This window comes from Neomonachus schauinslandi, chromosome 2 (assembly GCF_002201575.2).
Source record: "Neomonachus schauinslandi chromosome 2, ASM220157v2, whole genome shotgun sequence".
Classification (NCBI taxonomy): domain Eukaryota; kingdom Metazoa; phylum Chordata; class Mammalia; order Carnivora; family Phocidae; genus Neomonachus; species Neomonachus schauinslandi.
Window position 1 is genome coordinate 27,708,909 of NC_058404.1, and position 26,131 is coordinate 27,735,039.

At 40.1% G+C, this 26,131-nt stretch overlaps 1 protein-coding gene across 1 annotated transcript; it reads right to left on the reverse strand.

Annotated features, from left to right (window-relative positions):
• Nucleotides 1-6,130: 6,130 nt before the first annotated feature.
• On the reverse strand, nt 6,131-24,290 carry SARAF (store-operated calcium entry associated regulatory factor). The gene is made up of 6 exons (XM_021694128.2): nt 23,981-24,290; nt 15,752-15,930; nt 13,004-13,421; nt 10,506-10,635; nt 9,504-9,652; nt 6,131-7,653 (listed from the first exon to the last, which is right to left on the reverse strand). The coding sequence occupies exons 1-6, from the start codon at nt 24,081-24,083 to the stop codon at nt 7,628-7,630; spliced, it is 1,005 nt and encodes a 334-aa protein (XP_021549803.1). The 5' UTR covers nt 24,084-24,290; the 3' UTR covers nt 6,131-7,627.
• Nucleotides 24,291-26,131: the final 1,841 nt, after the last annotated feature.

Below are 26,131 nucleotides of genomic sequence, written 5' to 3' on the forward strand. Positions count from 1 at the left end.
TAGCATATCCACTTAATTTTGTACTGGTATAACCAGCATGATTTATTTAATCCACTTGAGGAACAAATATGGTTGCATCTCTTATTTTTCCTAACTAAACTGGACTGGAACCCCAGTAGTTTAGATTATTTTTATTTTATTTTTTTTTTAAGATTTTATGTATTTATTTGACAGAGAGAGACACAGCAAGAGAGAGAACACAAGCAGGGGGAGTGGGAGAGGGAGAAGCAGGCTTTCCACTGAGCAGAGAGCCCGATGCGGGGCTCGAGCCCAGGACCCTCGGATCATGACCTAAGCCGAAGGCAGACGCTTAACGACTGAGCCACCCAGGCGCCCCTAGATTACTTTTAAAGTAATCTCTATGCCCGACGTGGGACTCAAACTCACGGCTCCAAGATCAAGAGTCATGTGCTCTACCGAGCCAGCCAGGAGCCCCTCCAATATTTTAGATTAGCAGGAGGCATAATACCTTTTGAGGGACCTCACTTCCTCCCCCACTGCTTATTCAAGAATCCCAAGGACATTGCCCAGAGTGGCTGAACATATTTCTCAAATGCCTTCTGGAGAGCAATCTGGAGAATCTGATCCATCCACCAACCGACCAGATTTTACCATCATTAGTGCCACGTTCTGAAAACCACCCAGTCTAGTGTATTCTTTTCCACTGCTCTTTTCAGTCCCTATTCCTGTGGAGGCCACAGTAGCGCCCTACTCCTAGATTTCCCAGGTTACAGCTCTCGTTTAGACCTGCACCTTCAGCCGTTTTTCCAAAGCACACTCATTGTGCCCTGGTGTAAGTAAGATCTGGGGCAATTCTAGTTCCAGGCATAGCCACAAGTTAATTCAGAACCCAATTTCCCCCCAAGACCATCTAGAATTTCGTAATAAGCCAGAATCCCTAGTCTAAACTCATTCTTCTCTACCTCAGTAAGAGCCATCTCTAATCATCCAGGAGGTATGATCCATGAGGAACTCCAAAAGAGAGGGGTGAAAAATATGGCTACATTCTTTTCCAATAGTCACCTTGGTCTCCAAGAAAATTACTTCCTCTTAAGCAAACTTTGATCTTCATATTAAAAAATATTAAAAGGAGTAGCCTTCATCAAGCCATTTTTTCAGCAGTGACTGTAGCCAGATGAATTTTGGTGAGTGGACTCCTCTGTTGCTGGAGATATAGCCGTAACAAAATAGGAAAAAAAACCCTCCAAAAAAATTCCTGCCCTCATAGAGCCAACAATCAAATGAAGGAGACCAACCGGCAGCTTTCCACACCAGTGGACCCCCAGAAACTTCACTGTCAGATTTATTTCCCACCCTCTGACACACACCTCTTACTAAAACATCCAGAACAGTCTCTACTTCTTATTTGCCAGGTCCAGTCAGCGTATCATCATTGTCATGGACTAATGTGACATCTTACGGAAGGGAAAAGTTGGATCAGGGATCCTGCAGACTAAATTATGACATGGGGCTGGAGCGTTGATATACCTCTGAGGTAGGACAGTGCAAGTGTATGGCTGGCTTTGCAAACTGCTTCCGGTGGTCACTATCAAGGTATCAAGGAAAAGTATTTGCGGGATCCAGTGCTGCATATCAGGTACCAGGAAATGTGCTAATGTACTCAAGGAATGAAACCACATCTGGAGCAGCGGTTGCAACTGGCGTCACCACCTAATGATAAGTATGAAAATTCACTATTATTCTCCAAGAGCCATCTGTTTTCTGCACAGGCCAAATATGCACGTTAAACGGGAATGTGGTAGGAATCACCAGACCCGCATCCTTCAAGTCCTTGATGGTGGCACTCATCTCTGCAGTCCCTCCAGAAGTGCTGTATTTCTCTGGTTTTTTGTTTGTTTGTTTGTTTTTTCTTGAACAATAGGAATTTGTTTCACAGTTCTCAAGGCTACGGGCCTGAGATCAAGGGGTTGGCAGGGCCGAGCCGTCTCCACAAGTGTGAGGAAGAGTCATTCTTTGGCTTCCCTCCTCGCTTCTGGTGCTTTGGTGGCAATCTCTGGTGTTCCTTGGCCTATGGCAGCACGACTCCAGTCTCCACTGGAGTCTCCCTGGGTGCACGATTCTGTGTCCACATTTCTCCTTTTTATGATGACGTGGTCATATTAGATTAGGGGCTCACCTAATCCAGTAGAACCTCATTTTAATTTAACTAACTACATCTGCAACAACACTATTTCCGATTAAGGTCACGTTCTGAGGTACTGGGGGTTAGGGTTTCAACATATGAAATTTGGGGAGACACAATTCCATTCATAACACATGTTAAATGCATTTTTCTAGCTTTCTGTGTCCCTCCATTTCATCTCCCCATTCCCACTCTATTCCTAGCCACTATCATTTCTCACTTAGATGTTTTTCCTTCCCACTAGGGTCCCCACAAACCCTCTCGGGCCCTTTAATCCAGTGTCCATATTGCACACCTTTGGTTTTCCATTTTGGAGGTAGAGGCAGTTCTATTAACTTCCATTTGGGTCTTTCTTACAATAACATTCCTCACTCTCCAGGTCAGGGAATCGATGTGGAGATTCTGGTAGCTACTGTGTATTCCAGAGTTGGGGAAATGGTCACAGGACACACTTGGGGACCCACTGGACTCACACTGAGAGATCTAAGCTAAAACTCCATTAATTACCTGCTCTGGTGGGTGACCACAGTAGCATTTTGGACCTCCTCGAATTAGTGTCAACTCAGAGACAGTGTCCAGTAATCCCCAAAATATCTGATTATTTCCCTTTCCACGGTGCACAGTCTCCCTAGTAAGTAGCCATAGGTCCTTTGGCGGAAGGTTGGGGAAAAGATTAACAATATACATTTTGGCAGTGTGGTAGAGTTAGGCTTCTGTTCACTCAGCCTAGAACTCTTCCACTTACACAGATCAAGAATTTGGTAGACTGCCCACCTATTTCTTCTCTAGGTACACCATAATCAACACCAATGCCCTAAATCTCTGTGAGTTAGATAACTCTGTTACTCTGTTTATTACTGTAACCAGGCCATGTTGTCTTTGGCAACCAAGTGTAACCACTTAGCCCCTGCTACCCCGGGATCACATTAACCTCACTTCATTTAGGGATCCCAGTTTGATGGAAGCAGTCCCCACTGTATTTTCTGACCTACAAAGAGCAACCACTGAGCTCAAGGATGCTGGGGCCCCACACCCAAATTTATTTCTGAAAGTTAAATTCTGAAAGGTGCCTTCCTCTGGACTCTCCCAGAGTGAGTGAGTAGGTCTGACATGATAAATCCACCCCAACATTCCAATCCCATTAAGCTTTTGGATCCCTTCCTCTACAATATACCCTCCAAGGCAGTTGTGGCATTCTGACTTTAGTGTGGGCCACCTTTGAGTCCATGGTCAGCCAACTAACCAAACTGTTAGAGCCCTTTCAAATCCCTGGAGCTAAGATACTGAATCCAGAATTTGCTTAGCGGGCCCATATCAATAAATTTGGCCTGACTCAACTTCCTATTTTTCCACAATTATCTTACGATCCATTAAGATCCATTCCCACATAGTCCCCAGATTCCTATCTGTATAGATTTGAAAAATTATGCCGTTCTTTTGGTATGCAATGCACCTCGTGGGTTAAACTTTGTACTTCACACTTTGGTACCTGCAGGGACATGAGTCTATGTACAGTTGAAGAAGCAAAGTAGGGTGGTGAGGAGAATCAGTAATGCCTTGCAAGGAACACCTCAAGAGAGATCATGACAGGTGTTTCAGGCAAAGTCGGATTAACATTCTCAGGGGTGGAAGGGCTACTTCTACTGGCAAGAAAGACTCAGCAGAACTTAGGGATGTGATGGCCCGAACTTTATTGGGATCTTCCCATATGTCCCCATTCCACTTTTTAGGTTCCCACTCTTTCCCACTCAATGCCCCCACTTTAACAGTAGACACTGCTTGAGGTTGGAAATTCATTTGTGTTGTAATTCAGCCACTTATGGGATAAGACTGGGTTTGGTTTTCAGAAGTCTCAGTCCTGTGGCTAAGGAGGTTAAGGGTTTCTTTCAGAGAAAATTTAAAAGGCTTTCAGGTCATTAATGTGAAGCTTCAGCTGGGAATTTGAAGCACTGAACTCATCCTTTTCTTTTTTCTACTTTGTCCATCTCAGGAGCAACCATTACACTCATTTGACTAAAATGTAATAAGGTCAGATTCGAAGGGGTACATGCACCCCGATGTTTATAGCAGCATTATCAACAATAACCAAACTATGGAAAAAGAGCCCAAATGTCCATTGACCAATGAATGGATAAAGAAGATGTGGTATATTGGGGGCACCTGGGTGGCTCAGTCAGTTAATCATCTGACTCTTGATTTTGGCTCAGGTCGTGATCTCAGGGTCATGGGATTGAGCCCCACATTGGGTTCTGTGCTCAGCGGGGAGTCTGCTTGTCCCTCTCCCCCTGCTCACGCTTTCTCTCTCTCTAAAATAAATAATTTTTTTAAATGTGGTGTGTATATATATACAATGGAATATTACTCAGCCATCAAAAAATGAAATCTTGCCATTGGCAACAACGTAGATGGAACTAAAGTATACTATGCTAAGTGAAATAAGTCAATCAGAGAAAGACAAATACCATATGATCTCAGTTTTATGTGGAATTTAAGAAAGAAAACAGATGAACATATAGGAAGGGGGGTGGGGGAGGGAAGGAAAGAGAGAAACCAGCCATAAGAGACCTAAAGATAGAGAACAAACTGAGGGTTGATGGAGGGTGGTGGGATGGGCTACATGGGTGATGGGTATTAAAGAGAGCATTTGTTGTGATGAGCACTGGGTGTTGTAAATGATGAATCACTGAATTCTACTCCAGAAACCAATATTGCACTGTATGTTAAATAAAATTTAAATAAAAATATAAAATGTTCTAAGTTATCATATGCATGGTCACCCAGAATCTTGCTTTTCATGTTATCAAAATGTGGTACTTTGTCTATCTCCATTGCCACAACACACCATGGACTACCAGTATCCTCTTTACCACTGGCCAACAGTCATTAGTGTCTTTTAATTTAATCAGATTAGAAAAAATAATCCAGAAAACCCAGAACCAGCCAACACATACCACAGCAATCATCCTGTTAATATGTCTCCCTAGGAAGTACCACCAGACACTCACCAATACCTCAGCTAAATCTTTGACTACTCTATCACTGCTGGGAATAATCTCTTAACTGTCCTGAGGTCTTTGTGCCATTGTCTCCATAGACCTGGAGGGAACATCTGACAGAAATATTGGCAGAATTCAGTCACATGACCATGCCCTAGCTGCAAGGGGCAGGAAGAAGTAATATTTGGCCTCCTTCTCTAAAGAGCTCAGAGTCGTAAGAAAGATCTACACTTAAGAAATAATTACAGCGGAATGTACTAAGTACAACAGTAAAAGTGTGTACAATGTGTTATGGAAAAACAGTAGATAAACTTGAGCCAGTCTTGGAGGACAGGGGTCAGAATCCAAGAGATCAAGGAGCTTGAGAGAAGCATTCATGAAACTACAAAAACACACCTAACTGGTTAAATTACCAGCAATCCCATCCTAACATCTGAAGTTCTGCTGAACCCTCATGTGAGTAAAACTATAAAGGCCCCTCTCACCTCTCCTTTCTCCTTTTCACGCCCACCCAGCCAGGTCCACGAACCTCCCAACTTCAGGACCTAATTTCCCCTGGTGCCATCCCCTTTTGGGGGCCATCACCCCACTAATAAGACCCAGTTGTACTGTCCTTCTGAGTCTTAGATTTTGAAGATGATACCTCAGAATCTTTTCCACAAATAACAAGGAAATGTAAACATACAACAACAGAGGAGGAGCACCCTAGTGGAGGTTGGGGGCAGAGGATCTTGAGCCTTATGCGCCAGTTTCTTTCCCTTCCTTCCCTCCAGGCAGTCTTTCAAAGAGCCTCAAAGAACACCCCTAGTGCTCCTGAGAGTAATCTAAAGCCACCAGTATAGTCAACTCTATATTCACTCATTATTTTCTTAAAATTCCAATGACCTGAAATAATGCATTCAAAAACAGAAATCGGACCTGAAACTAATGTTAACATTGTGTGGCAACTATACTTCAATTTAAAAAAAAAAAATCCCTTCATTAAGAAAAGAACAGCAAATTTTATATGCAGATCACGATCACTGGCACGATCTACAGCAGTTTTAAATTAACAATTTGTTTTTTTACTTTGCTCTCCAGGTAAAACATACTCAGTTCAAGATTATCAACTCCTATAGCAAAAAGTAAATTAAAACCCAAAACACTAAGCAGATGGGGGAAAAGGCAATAAACTGGATTTTCTTTTATTCCATCTCCTTTTACTAAGGAGAAATGGGGTAAGGATTTAGTGCAACATATTAAAGAAAAACTCTTTCCTCTGTGACATAAATTTTCTACCAAGTTTTACTGATGAGAGAAAAGGGGGGGCTGTGTTCACAATATTCCTTCAACTAGTCCCTAAATCACATTTTTAAAGAATAAACAAAGGTTTGTTTTTAAATGATTCCTAAAAGGTAAAAATGAGACTCTCAGGTTGCAGAGCTTAACTAAGACAGATGGTGCAATCTTTGAGAGTTGGGAGGCTTGGAGATTTCATTATTTTTTTTTTAAAGCCATTTTTTAGCAGAGGCTTCCTTCCACACCATTTCTGAATTACTTTTTTGAAAACAATTACCAAGAGACTGGTAGCTAAGGCAACTACCATGGGAAATTAGGGAGACAGAGCTTCTGCATGCACCCCTTGTCCTTTGGGAAAAAGGGTCAAAAAAGTAACACCAATTTGTGTCAAAACTGGTAGAAAGAATAAGAATGAAACCCCTTGTTTTTATTTTTCCTGTCATTTTAATGTAAGATTGAAACAGATTGCTACAATAACACTGGAGATCCCACAGAGAACTGCATGCTTTTGCTAGTAAAACACCTTTGCTGAAGCATTTAAACCTTACTTAAGAAATGAATATGGAGGTTTCAAGCCATCTTTGTCAGCACAGAAATCATTCGCAACAACTTTCTAGATATTTTCTATCTTTTCCCAAAAAAGGTCATTCTCACTTAATTGAACCCCACCGCCACTGAAGGATTCAAAGCTCATTAGCTCAAAAGTGATCAGAACATAGAGAGAAGTATAATTGGTAGTCCAAAGCTTGGTTTAAATGTTTGAAGAACAGTAAACACAACACAGTAAATGCCAAATAGATTATTATCGTTTTTATAAGGTAATGACTCATCAACTAAAACCACGTTAAGACTGACATTTTCTGTACCCAGTGTCTAATGGTCATAAAGCCTTCATTCTTAATGACGTCATAGGTTTTAGAAATTAACGCATTTTCAGCTTTTCACAGTAATCATCACTTTCAGAAACTGTAAAACACAACTGCACATTACACTAACATACAATTCTCTACAGAAGCATTTTCTCATATATCAACTGTTAGTCTCAAGTAATAGAGCACAAAAAGCAATACAGGACCAAAAAAACCACACAGCTTTTACATATTCCCCAGTTGTTAGCAGGTAGCACTTTTTTTTTTTTTTTTTTAATTCACACCAGTACTTTAAAATCAGAAATTCTGCATCCAGTGTTTGACTTCAACTTTTTAGTCTCTTATCGTCTTCTGGTACCACCATATCCTAAAATGAGAAGAGTAAAATTTATATTGGCTTTTAAAGATGCACTGGCATTGCTTATAAAACTACAACAGGAACACGTTTATTGTTAACAAATGAATAAAGAGACACGAAGGAAGGAGGAAGACAGTGCTTCACCACCCACAACAGCCCTCCCCGTCACCCAGGCATCAAGCTGACTAGACTCAGACATGCTGCTTAGGAATCACTTGTAGTCAGGAAACCAAAGAACACGTGTTCTATGGTGGGGCCAACGTGGTACGTGCAATACTCAAAGTCTAAGCCAAAAAGCAGAGAGGCCAATGGAGCCAGCCATGCCCTGCTACCTGTCGCAACTCCAGCGGCAACAAAACTACTGCAGGAGCAAGTTTCAGGCTTTCAATGGTAAATGTTACTCAGTCAACCTCCCCCTCCACACACACATACATACACACACACACACACACACACACACACATGAAAATGCACTAATAGTTTACAAGATGACAAGTGTTCCCATCAGGTTTTCCTTTAGGTTATTCGGTAACGTTTAATGATTTTCTTCATTTAAGTCCCAAAGATTTCTAGTCGATATTTATGGGTTTTTTTACAATTTTTGTTTCCACTGAGAATGAGTTTTCCTGTTGTGTTATGTCCTACGTAGCTATATTTTTATATATCCTCCCAATCACTACCTCCCCTCTTCCTCCCAAAAAGTAACCACCACCTTACATCTAACACCACAGGTTAGCTTTGCTTGTTTTTAAACATGCATATTTATAAAATATGAATGTTGTAATCATATTTATATATATTCCTTTGTGTCTGGCTTCTTTCTTGTCTTTTTATACTTGGTAGATCTACCCACATTATTGCATACAGCTGTTTATTCTCTCTCTCTGTTGCACAGCATTGCACTGTATGGCCGTAACTCAATTTATTCATCTCGTTTACTACTGCTGGATACATGGTTTTTTCCAGTTGGAGGCTATTAGGAATAAAGATGCCATGAACGTTCTCGTACTTATCTTTCAGTGTACAAGTATATGCATATCTGTTGCTATATATCTTGAGAGTGAAATTGCTGGGTCTTGAAGATGTTTGTGCTTAATTTTGGTCGGTAATGCCAATCTTGCAAAGGGATCATGTCAATTTATATTCACACCAGTACTATGAGAAATTCACTCTTACACTTCAAAACATATTTTTTTTTTTCAAAACATATTTAAACAAGTCTTCTGTCAATATCAAGAATTAACCTCTGTTCCATAACTTCCCCCTGCTGAAGAAGACGAATCCAATCCACAGCAATCTATTACTACTTCATTATCCATGTCCTCCCATCCTCTGCTAATTAGCTGGATGTTTTAAAACAAATAGCTTTTTAATTTTTTATATTATATCTTTGCTTTTTACAAAATTTCCTCTTAACAACAGCAATAAACATAACCACCATATTTTTGACAATTATTTAAAGTATGGATTTACTGAGTTATTTACTGAGTTTTACCGAATTTTAAAAGTTCAAACTTCTACCTAGAAAATGCCATTTTAAATAAGCTTAAAAGAAGCCTAGAGGTCACAGAATTAAACGTATGGTGAAACCAATGTTTAGGAAGGTTTAAGGTAAAACCCTGGTTAGTGGTAGAAGTGAGTCTAAACCAAATCCCTGTTTGATTTTTAAAGAATGTTGAGAAAAGAATGAATCTGAACTACATTTTAATCTGAGTTAATTATGCTATTAATATTTCTGATGGGTATGCCAAGTAAAATTATGATTGCTAATATATAGTTAATAACTATCTTCTTAAGTTCCAAAACTATTTCTGTACTTCACTGCTACGTAATAGGAACTTCTATGCTTTCATTCTTACCTGATGCTGTTCTGGTTCTTGTCTCTGAGCTTGAATATGCTGAATAGCTACCTGAGGCTCCACGAAGGGGTGAGTAAGCACGACTATTCCATGTGCTAGAGTACGAAGGAGACGGGTAGTACCACGAGTCTGAAAAGGGTGTTGCTGCTCTATTAAAGACATAAAAGCATATCAGGCATTTTTCTTATGACTTTTAAATATCCTCCTATTCCTGTGCTCTCAGAAAAAAAATACCTTTATCAAGTGTTTTTCCTCAGTGATCTGGTATAACATGAAATAAATACTGTTTTGTATTTCTGATATTGTATAGTCACTGCCATGGGGGGCAGAGTGACAGGAAGAAGAGACTCTTTCTTCCAGAACTCATACTCAGATAAAATCTAAAATTAAAGTACCAGTGATAAGAAGACATCCCAAAATCTGGGTCTAAGCCCTTGTCAGCCTTGCTTCTCTATCATTCTCCTATGAAACCAGGCTGCTAACTGTTCCCCAAATGCCATGTTCTTTCCTGTCTTCTCATTTTCTCAGATGTTAAGTAAAGAGTCTTTCTCCTATCTCATGATCTCTATAAGGATGACACTGGAAGAAGAAACACAGTGAAAGAAAACAACATCTACAATATTGATGAAAGCCCACAGAGCAGAGAACCTGATTTAATAGGGTAATGCCACCATAATTTATTTTCCTGACAACACCACCTCCAATAAAGCTGCAAAGCAAACCAAGAAGCCTCTAAAGAAAAGTGGAATTCGGGCGCCTGGGTGGCTCAGTCGGTTAAGCGACTGCCTTCGGCTCAGGTCATGATCCTGGAGTCCCGGGATCGAGTCCCGCATCGGGCTCCCTGCTCGGCGGGGAGTCTGCTTCTCCCTCTGACCCTCCCCCCTCTCATGTGCTCCCTCTGTCTCTCATTCTGTCTCAAATAAATAAATAAAATCTTTAAAAAAAAAAAAAAAGAAAAGAAAAGTGGAATTCAAGGGCAAGGGAGATGAGTGCAAAGCCCACCTGTTACTGCCAAACAAATATCCTAATATTCCTCCAGTTCCCAAGCCAGTCCAGAACCCTGGTCCTGAATTGTCATATCCCTGTTGTCCTGTGAAAGCGCTGCCGAAACCAGGAGCTGCACCGTGTGGTCCTAGAAATAAAAATGATTTATTACGTATCCTCACTTAAAACAGCCCACAAGACCAAAAATAATGTGGCATTTCAATTACTTCATTTGTCCTATGTATTACTGATACTCAGCCCTCGACTCATAAACAAGTTGTATTCAAAAAGTGTATACTAACAAAAGCGGGGGGGCGGGGGGGGGCGCCTGGGTGGCTCAGTCGGCTGGGCGTCCTACTCTTGATTTCGGCCCGGGTCTGATCTCAGGGTTGTGGCATCGAGCCCCACGTCAGGCTCCCCGCTCAGCAGGGAGTCTGCTTCAAGCTCTCTCCCTCTCCCTCTGTTCCTCCACCCCCCACCACACGCGCTCTCTCTCTCTCTCTCTCTGAAATAAATAAATCTTTTTTAAAAAAGTGTATTCCTAAAATACTGATTTATAACTAAGGAGCAGCTTTCCCACGGACATGAAAAAAAAGAGATATATTTTAGAAGGGGGGTTAGTTCCCTCCTGTAAAGTCACAACTGCCCTGCTCAGGATCAGCTACTGGAAGATGACCCCCCTGGGAGTTCCTTCTTTTGTATTATGAACATCTGTAAGAGCTTCAGGTGATAGCTGTACTTGAGTGTCTAATGGAGGAATCCAAGTGGAGGCAGCAGCCAAAGATTTGTATCAACTGGGAAGTCAGATCTTAAAGAGACCAAAAAAGTATCTTCAGCTCAGAGGAAGTTGTTTTTTTTTTTTAATTGATGTATAGCACACATAAAGGAAAGTGTGCTAATCTCACATGAAACAACATAATAAATTTGTACATATGTACTCGTGCATGTAACCACTACACACATCAGTAAAACATTTCTAGCACCCCAGAAGGCTCCCTCGTGACAATTCCCAATAGACACCCACCCACACCAGAGATAAGCATTACCCTGACTTCTCTCACTATACTTTAGTTTTACCCATTCCTGAACTTTGTATAAACATAATCACACACTAGGTACTCTTCCGTGTCCGGCACATCATTGTGTCTATGAGAGTCAACCCCCATTATTGCATTGTATCAGTTTTTGGGGTTGTTTTTTTAAACTGATCCATTGTGTATTCCATTGTGTGAAAAAAATCACAATTTGTCCCATTCTTATGTTTACGTACATTCTATTTCCAGTTTTTTACTGTTATGAATAAAACTGTAAAAATACTCTGTGCATGTCTTTTTGTGTACAAATGCATGCATTTCTCTTAGGTATGTATTGAGGAATGGAACTGCTGGGTCATAGGGGAGGCAGTGACAGTTTTCAAAGTGTTTTCTATTTTAACTCCTATCATCACGTTGCAGTTGACTACATCCTTACCATTACCTGGTACTCTCCCTTTTTAATGTCAGCCATTATGGTGGTGATATAGTGGTTATTAATGAACTCAGTGTGGTTTTAATTTGCATTTTCCTGAAAACTAATGATGCTAGGCACCTTTTCATACTGTTACTGGACATCTGGATATCTTCTATTATAAAATGGCTGTTCAAGGGCGCCTGGGTGGCTCAGTTGGTTAAGCGACTGCCTTCAGCTCAGGTCATGATCCTGGAGTCCCGGGATCGAGTCCCGCATCGGGCTCCCTGCTCGGCAGGGAGTCTGCTTCTCCCTCTGACCCTCCCGACCCTCCCCCCTCTGATGCTCTCTCTCTCAGTCTCTCTCTCTCAAATAAATAAATAAAATCTTTTAAAAAAAAAAATGGCTGTTCAAGTCTCTGTCCATTTTAAAAACTGGGTTGTGTGTCTTCCCTCAGATTTGTGGGAGAGTTCTTTATATATTCTAGGGCTCGCTTGGGCAGCACATACATATATATATTCTAAATACATACCCTGTGTTGGAAATAACGTTTTACAAATATTTTCTCCCAGTCTGTGGCTTGCCTTTCCACTCTGTTAATGTGGTCTTTTGATGGCTAAACATTCTTAATTTAAATAAAGTCAAATTTATCCACCCGTTCTTTATGGCTGGAACTTTTTATAGTCTAAGAAATTTTTACCTACCGCATGATCATGACAAATATCTTCCTATGTTTTCTGGAAACCTGTTTTACCTTTTATGCTGAGATCTATAATATTTAATGAATAAATTTTTGTGTATGATATGAGAGTTCAAGGTAAATGCTTATTACCAAATCTGATCAAGTTTTTCTGATTAAGGTGATTTATAATTTAATCATGCCACCTTCAAATAATAATCACAATTACCCTTACATAGAATAAGAGGTAAAGAAGTTGAAAAAGTAAAATATAAGATGAGAAGACAAATCCGCTTTGGTTTCCCAATCTGACCACATTCTATTTCAGAAACCAGCAACAAGATGCCACTACCTGGCATCTACCCTACTTACTGCCATTAGGGAAACATACCTGTGAATTCAGACTTAAAGCCTGCAGGAGGGGGTCCTGCTGAGTTGGTGAATCTCTGATAATGATGGGAATTTGGAGGATACTCAGAATATGGTGGAGGAGAATCTTGACCATCGCTAAGGAACAATTTATAAACTCCAAAAGCAATAGCAAGTAGTACTACGATGGTAATCAATCCACTGATGCCACTTGAATCTGGGGAGTACAGCTTATTATAATAATCAGAGAAAGAGTTAAAGCCATGTTTTTTTCCAGACTCTCTCAATTTCTTCAGGCCAAGTTCTGTATAATCTAAGTTATACTCCAAGCCACAGGAACCTCTTAGTATATACTGGTCTTCAGAGGATTCATAGCCTTCACAGCTTACCACAGTTTTTCCAAATTTATACGCAATATCTAAATCGGTCTTACATTCCCACTGTGAAGAAAAATAGAAATAGGCTATTAGAATCAAAAATTGTTTTTCATCTAATATGTACTATTTGGGCAGTCATAAAACTGCAAAATGAAGTCAGGGAATGATAAAATTCACAACAATGAGTACTTCTGTGTTGGGGGAAGGTAACCCAGGGACTTCAAAGCTAGGTACTAGGTACCTGAGTGTCTGTTTTATTACTATTCCTTATTCCTTACATACACATGTAAGCAATTCTTTTGTACATATTAAATATTCCACAATTGTAAATGTTAAGCAAAATTTTTAAATGTCAACTTTTTGCCACTGTTGTTCAAGATGTTTTAAAAATAAGAGGTTTTGGGGGGCACCGAGGTGGCAGAGTCAGTTAAGCGACCGACTCTTGGTTTCAGCTCAGGTCGTGATGTCGGGGTGGTGAGATGGAGCCCCGCCACTCAGCACAGAGTCCGCCTAAGACTCTCTCCTGCTCCCTCTGCCCTACCACCCATCCCCCATGACAGCATGTGCTCACTCTCTCTCTCTCTAAAATAAATAAATCTTCTAAAAATAAATAATATAAATAGAGTTGGGTTTTTTTTAAGTTAAGGCTCAAACATCAGCATCATACAGGAGTATCTGGTAACTACATATAGCATCAGAGATAGTATATAACCTTCTGAGAAAAACTTTCTGCACAAATTTTATAATACTATGGACTAACCTTCCAAGGGTCCAATCCTCTAAGTAATTCTCTTAAAAAAATGTTTAAAGTAATCTCTACACCCAGCATGGGGCCTGAACTCACAACCCCAAGATCAAGAATCACATATTCCACTGACTGAGCCAGCCAGGCGCCCCATCTCTTAAAAATTTTTTTGAAGATATTTAGAAAAATGCAAAAAGAATTCACGCTAGCCTCAAAAATTTCCACCTTAAAAAAAAAGTCCACTCCCCCCACCTATGCATGCTCTCTCGCTCTTGCTCTCTCAAATAAATAAAATAAAATCTTTTTTTAAAAAGTCTGAGTTTAAATTTCGTAACTATATTTTGAGCAAAATAGGTAATATGCTTCTTTAACAGCATTTAAAGAGACACAAGCTAAAATAGATCTGATTTGTTCTTCTGCGTTTCTGTAAGTTTTTGGCCAATTATCTTCCTCTCCCAAATTTCAGATATGTTATTTTATTTTTTATAACAGCTTTATTGAAATATGATTCACCTACCATACATTCACCCATTTTGATGGTTTTTAGTATATTCACAGTTGTGCAACCATCACCACAATCAATTTTAGCATATTTTCATCACCTCAAAAAGAAATCTCATATCCATTAGCAGTCATTCACTTCCTCCCAAATCTCCCAGCCCTTTATGGAAATCCATAAAGGCAACTGCCTTTATGGATTTCCCTATCCTGAACATTTCATACAACATGTGACTGACTTCTTTGACTTAGCATAATATTTTCACACATGTTGTAGCATGTATCTGTTCTTCATTCTTTTTTATGGCGAAATAATATTCCATTGTATGGATATACCACATTTTGTTTATTCATTCATCAATAATAGACATTCAGGATGTTTCTACTTTTTGGCTATTATGAATAATGCTGCTACAAACATTTATGTACAAATTTTTGTGTGGACATATATTTTTAATTCTCCTGGGTCTAGACCTAGTAGTGGAATGACTGGGGCATATAGTAACTCTATGTTTAACCTTTTGAGGAACAGCCAGGCAGTTTTCCAAAGCAGCTGCACCATTTTACATTTCCTAACAGCCTATGATTCCTGATCATGTTAACATTATTTCTCAAGGGCAGGTTGGTATTCTTTGAGGAGTGACAGTAAAATGACAACGAGAAGAGAACCTCTACCCCTACCCTCAAGTATATAAAGTTTTGAAAATTTACTAATGTGTTAGAAGAAAATAACAATGAATATTTCCAGGCCTTCTTTTTATTTATTTTTTTTAAAGATTTTATTTATTTATCTGACAGAGAGAGCAGGAGAGCACAGGCAGGGGGAGAGGCAGAGGGAGAGGGAGAAGCAGGCCCCCCACTGAGCAGGGAGCCCGATGTGGGACTCGATCCCAGGACCCTGGGATCATGATCTGAGCTGAAGGCAGATGCTTAACCGACTGAGCCACCCAGGCGCCCCTATTTCCAGGCTTTAAAATCAGTTCATTTCTTTTGGAGGATGTTCTTCCAGAAAATGAATAACTGATTTATATTTATATATTTAACTTGAGATTTTCTATATGTCTTTCCCAAAAATACTGAGTAATATCCCAATAAACACTTTATTGAATAAAAACTCCAGTTAGACTGTCATCAACAGAATGAATATTACCTGTACATCATAACCATCCCAACCTTTGTTCTGACATTGTATGACTTTGGGGGTATAAGAATCACAACCAGCTGTGCCTCCAACACATTTCAATTGTGGGATCGGATCCAGCCTACGAGAGGTGGTATAGCGGTCATGGTAGAGGGTGAGAGCTTTTACATCCCGCAACAATATTCTGTCTAAAACAAGAACACAGATGAACAGGTAGTAAATATATTGTCAAACACAGAGTCATCCTAATAAAACTCCTGTCATAGAAAATACTTTCAAAAGTAAGTGGATGTAGAATTCTAGACTGTCACTCAAGCAAGAGAGTAGATTTTTCAGACATCTGAAAGGTTTCAAAATCTTTACCTCCCAGGTATCAATTCTCAGTAAGATAATGAAGGATACTCACAAGAGAAAAACATAAAAACCAGAGGTCTAAAGAAAGAGTAGTGGCATACAGAGGGACAAAGTTAATCCCAAGGAGAATGATAAGAGAAGATAGCAGGATGATAACCATGGGTCAGGCAGAGGGTAACAAGTCCACACTGCAAGCGTACTGCTCAAAAGGGCTACCAGCAAAATTCCCTGCTGTTACCTTACCTTCTTTTTTAAACCTAAGGACAGAATGTCCAGGTGAACCTGGCTTTGGTTTTTATCTGTATTTGGTCTGTCTTGACCTTGAGCTGATGGAAGTTCCTCCTCTTCCCCCCATGTCCTGCTACCTGGGATCAGCTGAGGACACTCATGTCACCCCATCGTTTTATTCGTCTTTAAACTATTCATATATGTTTATGATATATTTCATGATTTTTTAAAATAGTGAAACCCACTCTTCCTCCAATTTCACATTTCTGTAATAACCCAAATTAACGACTGGTAAGTACCTTTTTCTTGCTTACCCAGACACAGATACAGGAGTTGTTTTGGGTTTTGTTAATCTATGGTTATAAAAACTGAATATACAGTCCACATTATTCTTCACATGGTTTTTCCACTTAATTATACATCATAGACATTCCCTCATATCAGCAGATACAGATCATATTTATACTTATTTACCAAAAAAAGAACTTAATAAATGTGACTAAGCTGAGATAAAACTAGAAATATAACATCAAACATATAATAATATATAAAATCAATAATGGAAAGACAGCTGAAAACTAGTAACAACAAAGAAAGTAAATGTGGACTACATATATCAAAATATATTATTAAACCTATAGTAGTATAAACAGTGTAATATTGGCAGAGGATTAGAAAAAGTGATCATCATACACCATGTACAAAAATTAATCCATGATGGCTAAAAACTTACCATAAAACATACAACAAATAAAAAATACTGGAAGAAAGCACAACAGAATGTTTATAATCCTGGTATGCAGAATTCTTAAGACACCAAAAGAAAAAGACTGACCAGCAAGATAAAGACTGTAATTGATCAAATTATGTTCAATCTATGAATCAGAGTCTATAATGATACTCAAAGAGAATGCCAAAAACTCATTTGTCACTAAAAGTTGCTACCTACCTCCTTACTCCGAAAATTGGTAATTAAAGATTAAAAATTAAATTTATATTCTGACTTTCCACCAGGAACTGTAATTTGAAATAGCCTCAGGTGATAATGGAAATCTCAACTTTACTGAAGAATGACAGCTAATAAATGCAGAAGAAATGACAGATTAGAAAAAAATCATCATTTCATAATGCCCAAAGAAACCGATGCAGACAAGGATTTACTGGTTTTAAAATCATTAAGAGACTGGATATTGGTATGGTGCCAAGTAACATTACACAGAGTGCTTTCTGGAAAAATGTAACTTCACAAGGGTTATAAAGCCACTTTTAATCTACTAGTTAATCTTAACATCAATAATGGTAGAACAAATTGATATTATACCATCTACTATGATGTAATCCCCAAAAGTATTTAACATGAATTTTATCAAACCTTTGGACTTAACATCCAGTCTATGAGAAAAACAGGGAAGAAAAAAAGCAAGCTAAAACACCATGAGAAAACAGAATCCAAAAGGTAGGATACTCTAAAGGACAACAGGCCCAAACCCTTCAGCAAAGCAGTAGCATAAATAAAGGACTCTTTGTTCTACATTTAAGAAGACTTAAGGGAGAATACAATCAGATGGGATGCACAGACCTGGATTGGGTCGGGTTTTGAACCAACTAGTTTAGACATTTCAGGCATAATTGTGATATCTGAATATGGAATGGATAATTAGTTGATATTAAGAAATTAAGATTAATTTTGTCAGGGGTAATGTTATTTTTACCTTGTGGGGAAAAGTTCCTTTTTAAAAAAGGAAGGGGGGCATATTGAAGGATTTAATGATGGCCTGTCATAATGCCTAAAATTACATTGACATATTTCAACCCTAAATACAGAGTTGAGAGAAAACAGGAATATGTAAAGATTTAAAATATCTTTCCCAGAATTCCTCTGGTAGACTGACTAGAATGACTTAGGATCCAGTAATTCTAGTAAAATGAGTATTTGGCTTTCCCAGTATCTACATGGAGGTAGACAAGGAGAAGAAGGTAGACAACGGCTTCTGAGTAATCCTCCAGTAGTATCTGTCACATGTGGTACAAACAGAAAAAATAACATTTTATTCAGAGTTTCTGGACCTACAAAATCCAAGAGAACTTCCCAAAAGACAACCATGGCATAATAAGAGAATTTGATAAAACAGCTAGATATTTTATCAATTACCAAAGGTCAACAGTTTTTTCTATACCTGTATCCAATTAAAAATGAAAATAGGAAGCCTATCTCAAATTAGTGCCAAACTACATAAAACATAAAAACATACATAAAATATCTGGAAATAAACTTAGGATCAATATGTGATCTATATTTTAAAAATACATATATAATAAGATCTAAATAAATGTAATGCACTTCCCACCAGGAACCAAATTGGGGTTTTTGGAACCAGGAAGAAATTATGTTAAAGGTTCTGTGGAAAAACTAATGTCTATAAATAGCGAAAAATTTTTTGAAAAAGAATTGCTTTACCAGACAATAAAACTTACCATAAAATAACTATAATCAAGATAGTATGAAATTAGAACAGAAATAGGCAAAGGAGGGGGGGATGGAGTAATTGGGTGATGGGCATTAAGGAGGTCACTTGATGTAACGAGCACTGGATGTTATATGCAACTCTTGAATCACTAAATTCTACCCCTGAAACTAATAATATACTATATGTTAACTAACTTGAATTTAATCTTTTTTAATTAAAAAAAAATAGGCAAGGGAACTATGAAACAAAAGAAAGCCCAGAATAAATCCAGATATACGTAGGAATCCAATAGAAGATAAAGTGGACTTTTTGGGGCACCTGGGTGGCTCAATCAGATGAGTATCTGACTCTTAATTTTAGCTCAGGTCATGATCTCTGGGTGGTGGGATCAAGCCCATCACTGGGCTCTCGAGTGGGGCTCCACGCTCAGCTGGAGTCAGCCTGAGATTCTCCTCTCTCCCTCTGTCCCTTCCCCTGCTCGTGCTTATGTGCACACCTGCACTGTCTCTCAAATAAGTAAAAAAAAAAAATGTAAGGGGCGCCTGGGTGGCTCAGTCGTTAAGAGTCTGCCTTCGGCTCAGGTCACGATCCCAGGGTCCTGGGATTGAGCCCCACATCGGGCTCCCTGCTCAGTGGGAAGCCTGCTTCTCCTTCTCCCAATCCCCCTGCTTGTGTTCCCTCTCTCGCTGTGTCTCTCTCTGTCAAATAAATAAATAAATACATTTTTAAAAAATAAAAATAAAAATAAATAAATAAAAAACTTAAAAAAGAAAAGATAAAGTGGACTTTTTAATTTGGAAAAAAAAAAAGAGTGCCTTCTTTAATACATGACACCAACATAATTGACTATGCAGCTAGAAGAAAATCCACAGCAATATAAAAACTTAATTCCACATGGGCTGAAGACCTAAAATTTCCAAGAACTATATTAAAATAAAATATGGTATAGTAACCCCAAACGACTACCTTATACATAAAAAACTGTAACAATGAAAATATTCAAAGGTTTAAAGTCATAAGGTATTATTAAACTAAGTAACAGGAACAATAATAACTTGAAATTATTGTAGCAGGGTTGAGATAATGCAAAGAACACTGAACTAAATTCCCATCACCAACTTGCTGTATGACTTTGGCCAAGTCACTTAATTTATCTGCATAGAAGTTTCCTCACTTGTAAAATTAAGAAGATAATATCAACTTTAAAACTGGTCATGAAGCTTTGATTTATCAACCTTAAAATAGGTTGTGAAGCTTAGGTATGATTTACTAGAACTGTCCTGCAGAGTACTTGACACATAATAAATGATCAAGTACAATATATATTACTGAGAATGTTGAAGGAGCTATATACACACTGGGTTTCATTACCATAACCCTACAGCATTTTTCTTCCCTAGATCTCCTAAAGATCGCTGTTTTGTGGCCTTAAAAATTCCTATGTTGGGGCGCCTGGGTGGCTCAGTTGGTTAAGCGACTGCCTTCGGCTCAGGTCATGATCCTGGAGTCCCGGGATCGAGTCCCACATCGGGCTCCCTGCTCAGCAGGGAGTCTGCTTCTCCCTCTGACCCTCCTCCCTCTCATGCTCTCTCTCATTCTCTCTCTCACAAATAATAATAAAATCTTTAAAAAAAAAAGAAAAAAAAAATTCCTATGTTGAAGCCCTAATCCCAATGTCAGTAGATCTGGAGGCAAGGACTTTGGGAAGTGATTAGTTTTAGATGAGGGCTTGAGGATGAAGCCCCTATGATAGCAGACCTTTATAAGAAAAGACCAGAGCCTTCTCTTTCTCTGCCATGTGAGGACATAACAAGACAATCATCTGCAAACCAAGAAGAGGATCCTCACCTGCAAACGAGGAAGAGGGTCCTCACCCGACACCAAACATGCTAGCACCCTGATCTTGGACTTCCCAGCCTCCAGAATATGAGAAATAAATGCTTGCTGTTTAAGCCAACCAATCACGGTTATTTTGTGGGCACCTGGGTGACTCAGTTGGTTAGGCGACTGCCTTGGGCTCAGGTCATGATCCTGGAGTCCCAGGATTGAGTCCTGCATCAGGCTCCCTGATCAGCAGGGAGTCTGCTTCTCCCTCCGACCCTCCCCCCTCTCAGGCTCTCTCTCTCATTCTCTCTCTCTCAAATAAATAAAATCTCTAAAAAAAAAAAAAAAAATGGTATTTTGTTATTGCAGCCCAGAGTGAGACGACGTCTAAGAACAAAGTGCTCATACCCATCCACCACTAGTTGTATCAGTCAAGGGTCACAGGGAGTTCCCGCAAGTCCAGACTCACAAATGGAAATCCATTTACAGGTCTCAAACTTAAGATGAACAAAACCAAACATGCTTCTCTCACAATCTTCCACATCTCTCAGGTAATGGTCACTCCACACTTCTAGTCACTCAGGCCAAAAATTTGGATCACCTTTGTCCTCTCCTCTCACCCCTACATCTAATCCATCAGAATAGCATGTCAGCTCCACCTTCTAAACAGGTGAGAATCCAATCTCTCACCAACTCCACTGCTTCTCCGCTGGCCACACCATCCCTACTCTTGGAACTCACTGTACCAGCAGCCTCTTCACTGGCCTCCCTGCTTCCCCGGACCTCCTACAGTCTGTTCTCCACAGAGAGGACAGAATGAGCCTTTAAAATGCAAGTCATGGGGCGCCTGGGTGGCTCAGTTGGTTAAGCGACTGCCTTCGGCTCAGGTCATGATCCTGGAGTCCCTGGTTGGAGTCCCACATCGGGCTCCCTGCCCTGCAGGGAGTCTGCGTCTCCCTCTGACCCTCCCCCTCTCATGTGCTCTCTCTCATTCTCTCTCTCTCAAATGAATAAATAAAATCTTTAAATAAAATAAAATAAAATGCAAGTCATGGTTATCCCTCCTCGACCCTCAGGTTTCTGATCAAATGTCACCTTAACAGTGACTTCTTCCCTGACCAATGTATATTTTGAAAGTTCCACTTCTACCTGCACACCCTGTCTTCCTTCCCCTGCGTTATCATTGCCCATACCACTTTTCATGATATGACATGCTACTTACCAATTTGTGTATTGTTTATTTCTCCTCAATAGATGTAAACTCTCTGGGGGCAAAATGCTCACTTTTGTTCACTGCTATATTGCCAACACCCAGAAAAGTGACTTAAATATAAAATAATTCCATAAAGAATTTTGAAAAGTCCGGTAATCTCTTTAGAACTGGTACAATTTTTTTCCAGACAAATTATCACTCTATGTTAGCTAAAGACAAAGTGCATCCAAAGTAAAAAAAAATTAGGGAGTGATTATTGTTTTATTACAAGGCTTGATAAAACTTGACCCAATAAAACTTTTACAGAACAGTTCCTCAAAGTAAATTTAAGGTAAAGTAGAATTTATAAAAATCGATTGTGTTTACTCTGCAAAATATTTTGGTGCTTTTTGTTCCAGAACAATAGTTTATACATTAGATAGACTAAGAGCTACCAAGAAGTGGTTCACCATTCATTTAAATTTGGTTCCTTTTTTTAATTTCCCTGACTCTTCATCTGTAAACTTCCTTTTTTTTTTTTTTATTAAGAATTGAGGGTTCGGGGCGCCTGGGTAGCTCAGTTGGTTAAGCACAGGACTCTTGATTTCAGCTCAGGTCATGATCTCATGGTGGTGGGATAAAGCCTCAAGCTGGGCTCCCCGCTCAGCCGGAGTCAGCTTGAGATTCTCTCCCTCTCTCTCTCCCTCCGCTCCTCCCCCTGCACATGCGTTCACCCGAGCACACGCACACTCTCTCTCTCAAATAAATAAGTCTTCAAAAAAAAAAAAAAGAATTGATGGTTCAACTGTTTCAGTCCTGTTTTTAAATTATAATTCTGATCAAAATGTCCTCTTTATATACAACTTTCTAGGAATACATAAATAAATGGACATTTAAAGCCAACCTGTCTTTTATTACTAATAAAACATCCACATCAAATCAGTTACTCAAAGCCAAGTATTTGCAAACAGCACCTTCTCTCTCATTTCAGCATTTAGGAATAAAATAGTAAATCTCTTGCTTAAGAAACATGGGCATTTCCTATCACCCAAGTCACAAATGCAATGTTGATACCTTTCACGCTTTAACATCTTCATTCTCCAAACAAAAAATGTTCTAACTATTTAAAAGTCATTTCTTGGGGCGCCTGGGTGGCTCAGTCGTTAAGCGTCTCCCTTCGGCGCAGGTCGTGATCCCAGTGTCCTGGGATCGAGCCCCGCATCGGGCTCCCTGCTCTGTGGGAAGCCTGCTTCTCCCTCTCCCTCTCCCCCTGCTTGTGTTCCCTCTCTCGCTGTGTCTCTGTCAAATAAATAAAATCTTTAAAAAAATAAAAATAAAAAATAAATAAGTCATTTCTTACATCACTCCAATTTAACAACATGCGTCATTAAATGGAAACCTGTATGTTTGTGTATATATACACATATTAATTACACGGAATATTATTTATCCCATAAAAATTCTTTAGAATATTCTAATAACATAGTAATAAAAAAAAATCTCTTCTCCAGAAATCACTTATCATGTATCATCGCACACAAAAAAATAACAATAAAATGTTTTTTAAATTCTACTGTGCGGTGAAAAAGAAGAAAAGCTGACGTAACGAGATGAACTTCACTGTAGTGGTCAGAATAAGAAGCATGGGTTCTGCTCATGTAAGTAGTACAGTCTACGACTCTGCTAACCTACCTACAAGGTTTACATCGCTGCCCACTAAGTGTGACTCACAGACTGCCGGTGCTGTGGCAACTGTCAGCTATAGCAACAGGCAGCCATGACAACAGGCAGGGAAGATGACTTCAGACAGTCATGACAACAAAGCAAGAGGAGCAGGTGAGAGCCGAGCTTTCCAGTTATTCTTAGGGATGAGGATTGTAGTCCGAGAAAGGAGAAGGTAGACAAATTTTGGGAGTCCAGGGAAGGGAGAAAGGGGACCGTAAGAATACAGAGTCGTCCCGCCCCGCCGACTTCCCAACAGTCCCCACTTGTCCCGTAGGACGTCTTGAGAAGAGCAAAAGGAACAGGCAGGACGCAGGTGAAGAGGGAAGAAGATGGAAATGAGAAATCAGGGCTGAAAGGCCCAAGCGGAGGCGAACGGAAATGTCGCCCGCTGGGCCTCTGAGCGCTAGCTGTACGCGACAGAAAGGGACGGGTGACGACAGCACTCACCAGGGTCTTCCCAGCCGAGGGCAGGGCCCGCGATCAGCAGAAGCAAAAGGAGGCTGAGAAGGGGGCAGCGTCCAGCAGCTTCCGGCCCACCGGCTGCGGCCATGGCTCTGGGTGAGCGGGCGGTTGCCAGGCGGCTGCCAGGCCGGAATCCTGTTGCGGAAGTCTGTCCGCGCGCGGCCGCACCGCAACGCCAGGGGCTCCGGCCGCGGCGCAGGGAAGTCTGGCCGCAGCGCCGCAGCGAAGGTCCGTGCGCGAGTGTTACGTCATTGTCACTGAGTCGCGCTGGAGAACACGGGTGGACACTGCAGGCCCCGCCCCTGAGGCTTAGAGCGGCTGGGGGCGTGGCCAAGGGCAGGACGCTTCCGCTGGGGGCGGATCCAGGAGCGGGGCGCTGGGTGCTGGGGCTGGGACCGAAATGACTCAACCCTGTTGCGTTTGGTCTGCGGCTCAGAAAGCGAAGGGACAAGGGTTAGAGAGATTGAAACCAACGTAAAATCTAAGAAATGTACTTGGGTTATGTATTTCCGAAACCTCCGTAACCTTTCTGAGGAAAGTAACTGTGCATTATAAAACTTTCTGTCTTCAGCACCTAACATAGAGCCTGGTACATGATTCGTGTTCCACTATTGTTTGCTAAGAATATTCAGGTGAAAGGTAGCAAGGGAATATGTTGTCTGGTTTCAGAAGTTCAGAGCCTTTATATATTTCCTTGTACGTGGAGGCAGTAAGAACTTACAAAATATCAGGAGAAGAAACTACTACTTAACCAGTCAGAGAAAACAGTTCTAAGAGTGCAGGAGCATTATCTTTGAGGCCTGACGGCCCTGGGTTTCTCTCATTCATTCATACATTCATGCATTCAACAAATGCAGGTTGAATGCCTAATACGTGTCAGGCGCTGCTTTAGGCATGGAAGATACAGACAAATCCCCGGTACTCGTGGACCTTACACTAAAGCCGGATAGGAAAAACAACATTAAATAATTAGTAAGCAAAGATAATAGGCAGTGATAAATGCATTGATGAAAATTAAACACGGTGTTACAAATAGAGACTGGGAGGCAACTTCAGGGAGGCATTTCCTTGCTGAGGAAGTGATTTTGAAGTTTGAGACCTGAATGAGAAAGAACCAGCCATACAACAGTCAGGGGAAGATCCTCCACAGCTTGGGGAACAGTGGGTGCACAAGCCCTTGCCATGTGTTTTGAGGAACAATCATTCATCGATTCAGCCAATAACTTTATATATCGAGCATCCACCAGTACCTAACAGTACCTGCCAGGCACTGTTCTGGGCACTGGGGATACAGTAGTGAATAAAACAAAATTCAGGGGGTGGGAGAGGCAAACAAGTCCAATATAACTGAAGCAAAGTAATTTAGGGGAAGAGCAGAACAAGAGGAAGCTGAGCAGTGGGGGCTTGGAGTGGGACCAATCAAAATTGTAAGAAAGATAATAGAAAATTCTGTTCTCAACATGTTAAGTTCGCAGTGACTATTAAGCATCCAGATAGACATGTCAAACAGACACTTGGATATGTAAGTCTGTATTTCAAAGTTAAGGTAAACTTGGTAGTTGATGTTATCAAAATGAAGATGGTATTTAATGCCACAGAAAAAGGTACAATGCATAGGAAGAGAATTCAGATATGGCAAAGAAAGAGGCCCAGGACTAAACTAAGAGAACACTATTATTTGAATTCTGGGCAGAAGAAGATCCTAGAAAGAGTCTGAAAAGTAACCTCTGGCGAGGTCTGAGGAAAGCCAGGAAGGAAGCAATACGGTAGTTGAGAGAAAGACAATGGTCCACAGTGTCCACTGTTGTTGAAAGGTTGAATCCAAAAGCCACCTTTGGATTTTGCAATGTAGAGGGCATTAATTACCTTAACAAGAGAACTGCTGTTATTTGAGATCACATCATTTGCCATGTATAGTTCTGGATAGTGGTGAATACAACACTAAAGGTTATCCTAACTTACATTCTGGAGGGAGAGACAGCCAACAAATAATATAGTTCAGATAAATAATAAGCACATTCAAGAACAAAAGAGAGTAATACACACACACACAAAACCAGATTCTTAAATACAGAGAACAAACTGATGGTTGCTAGAGGGGAGGTCACTAGGGGGATGGGTGAAATAAAGGGGATT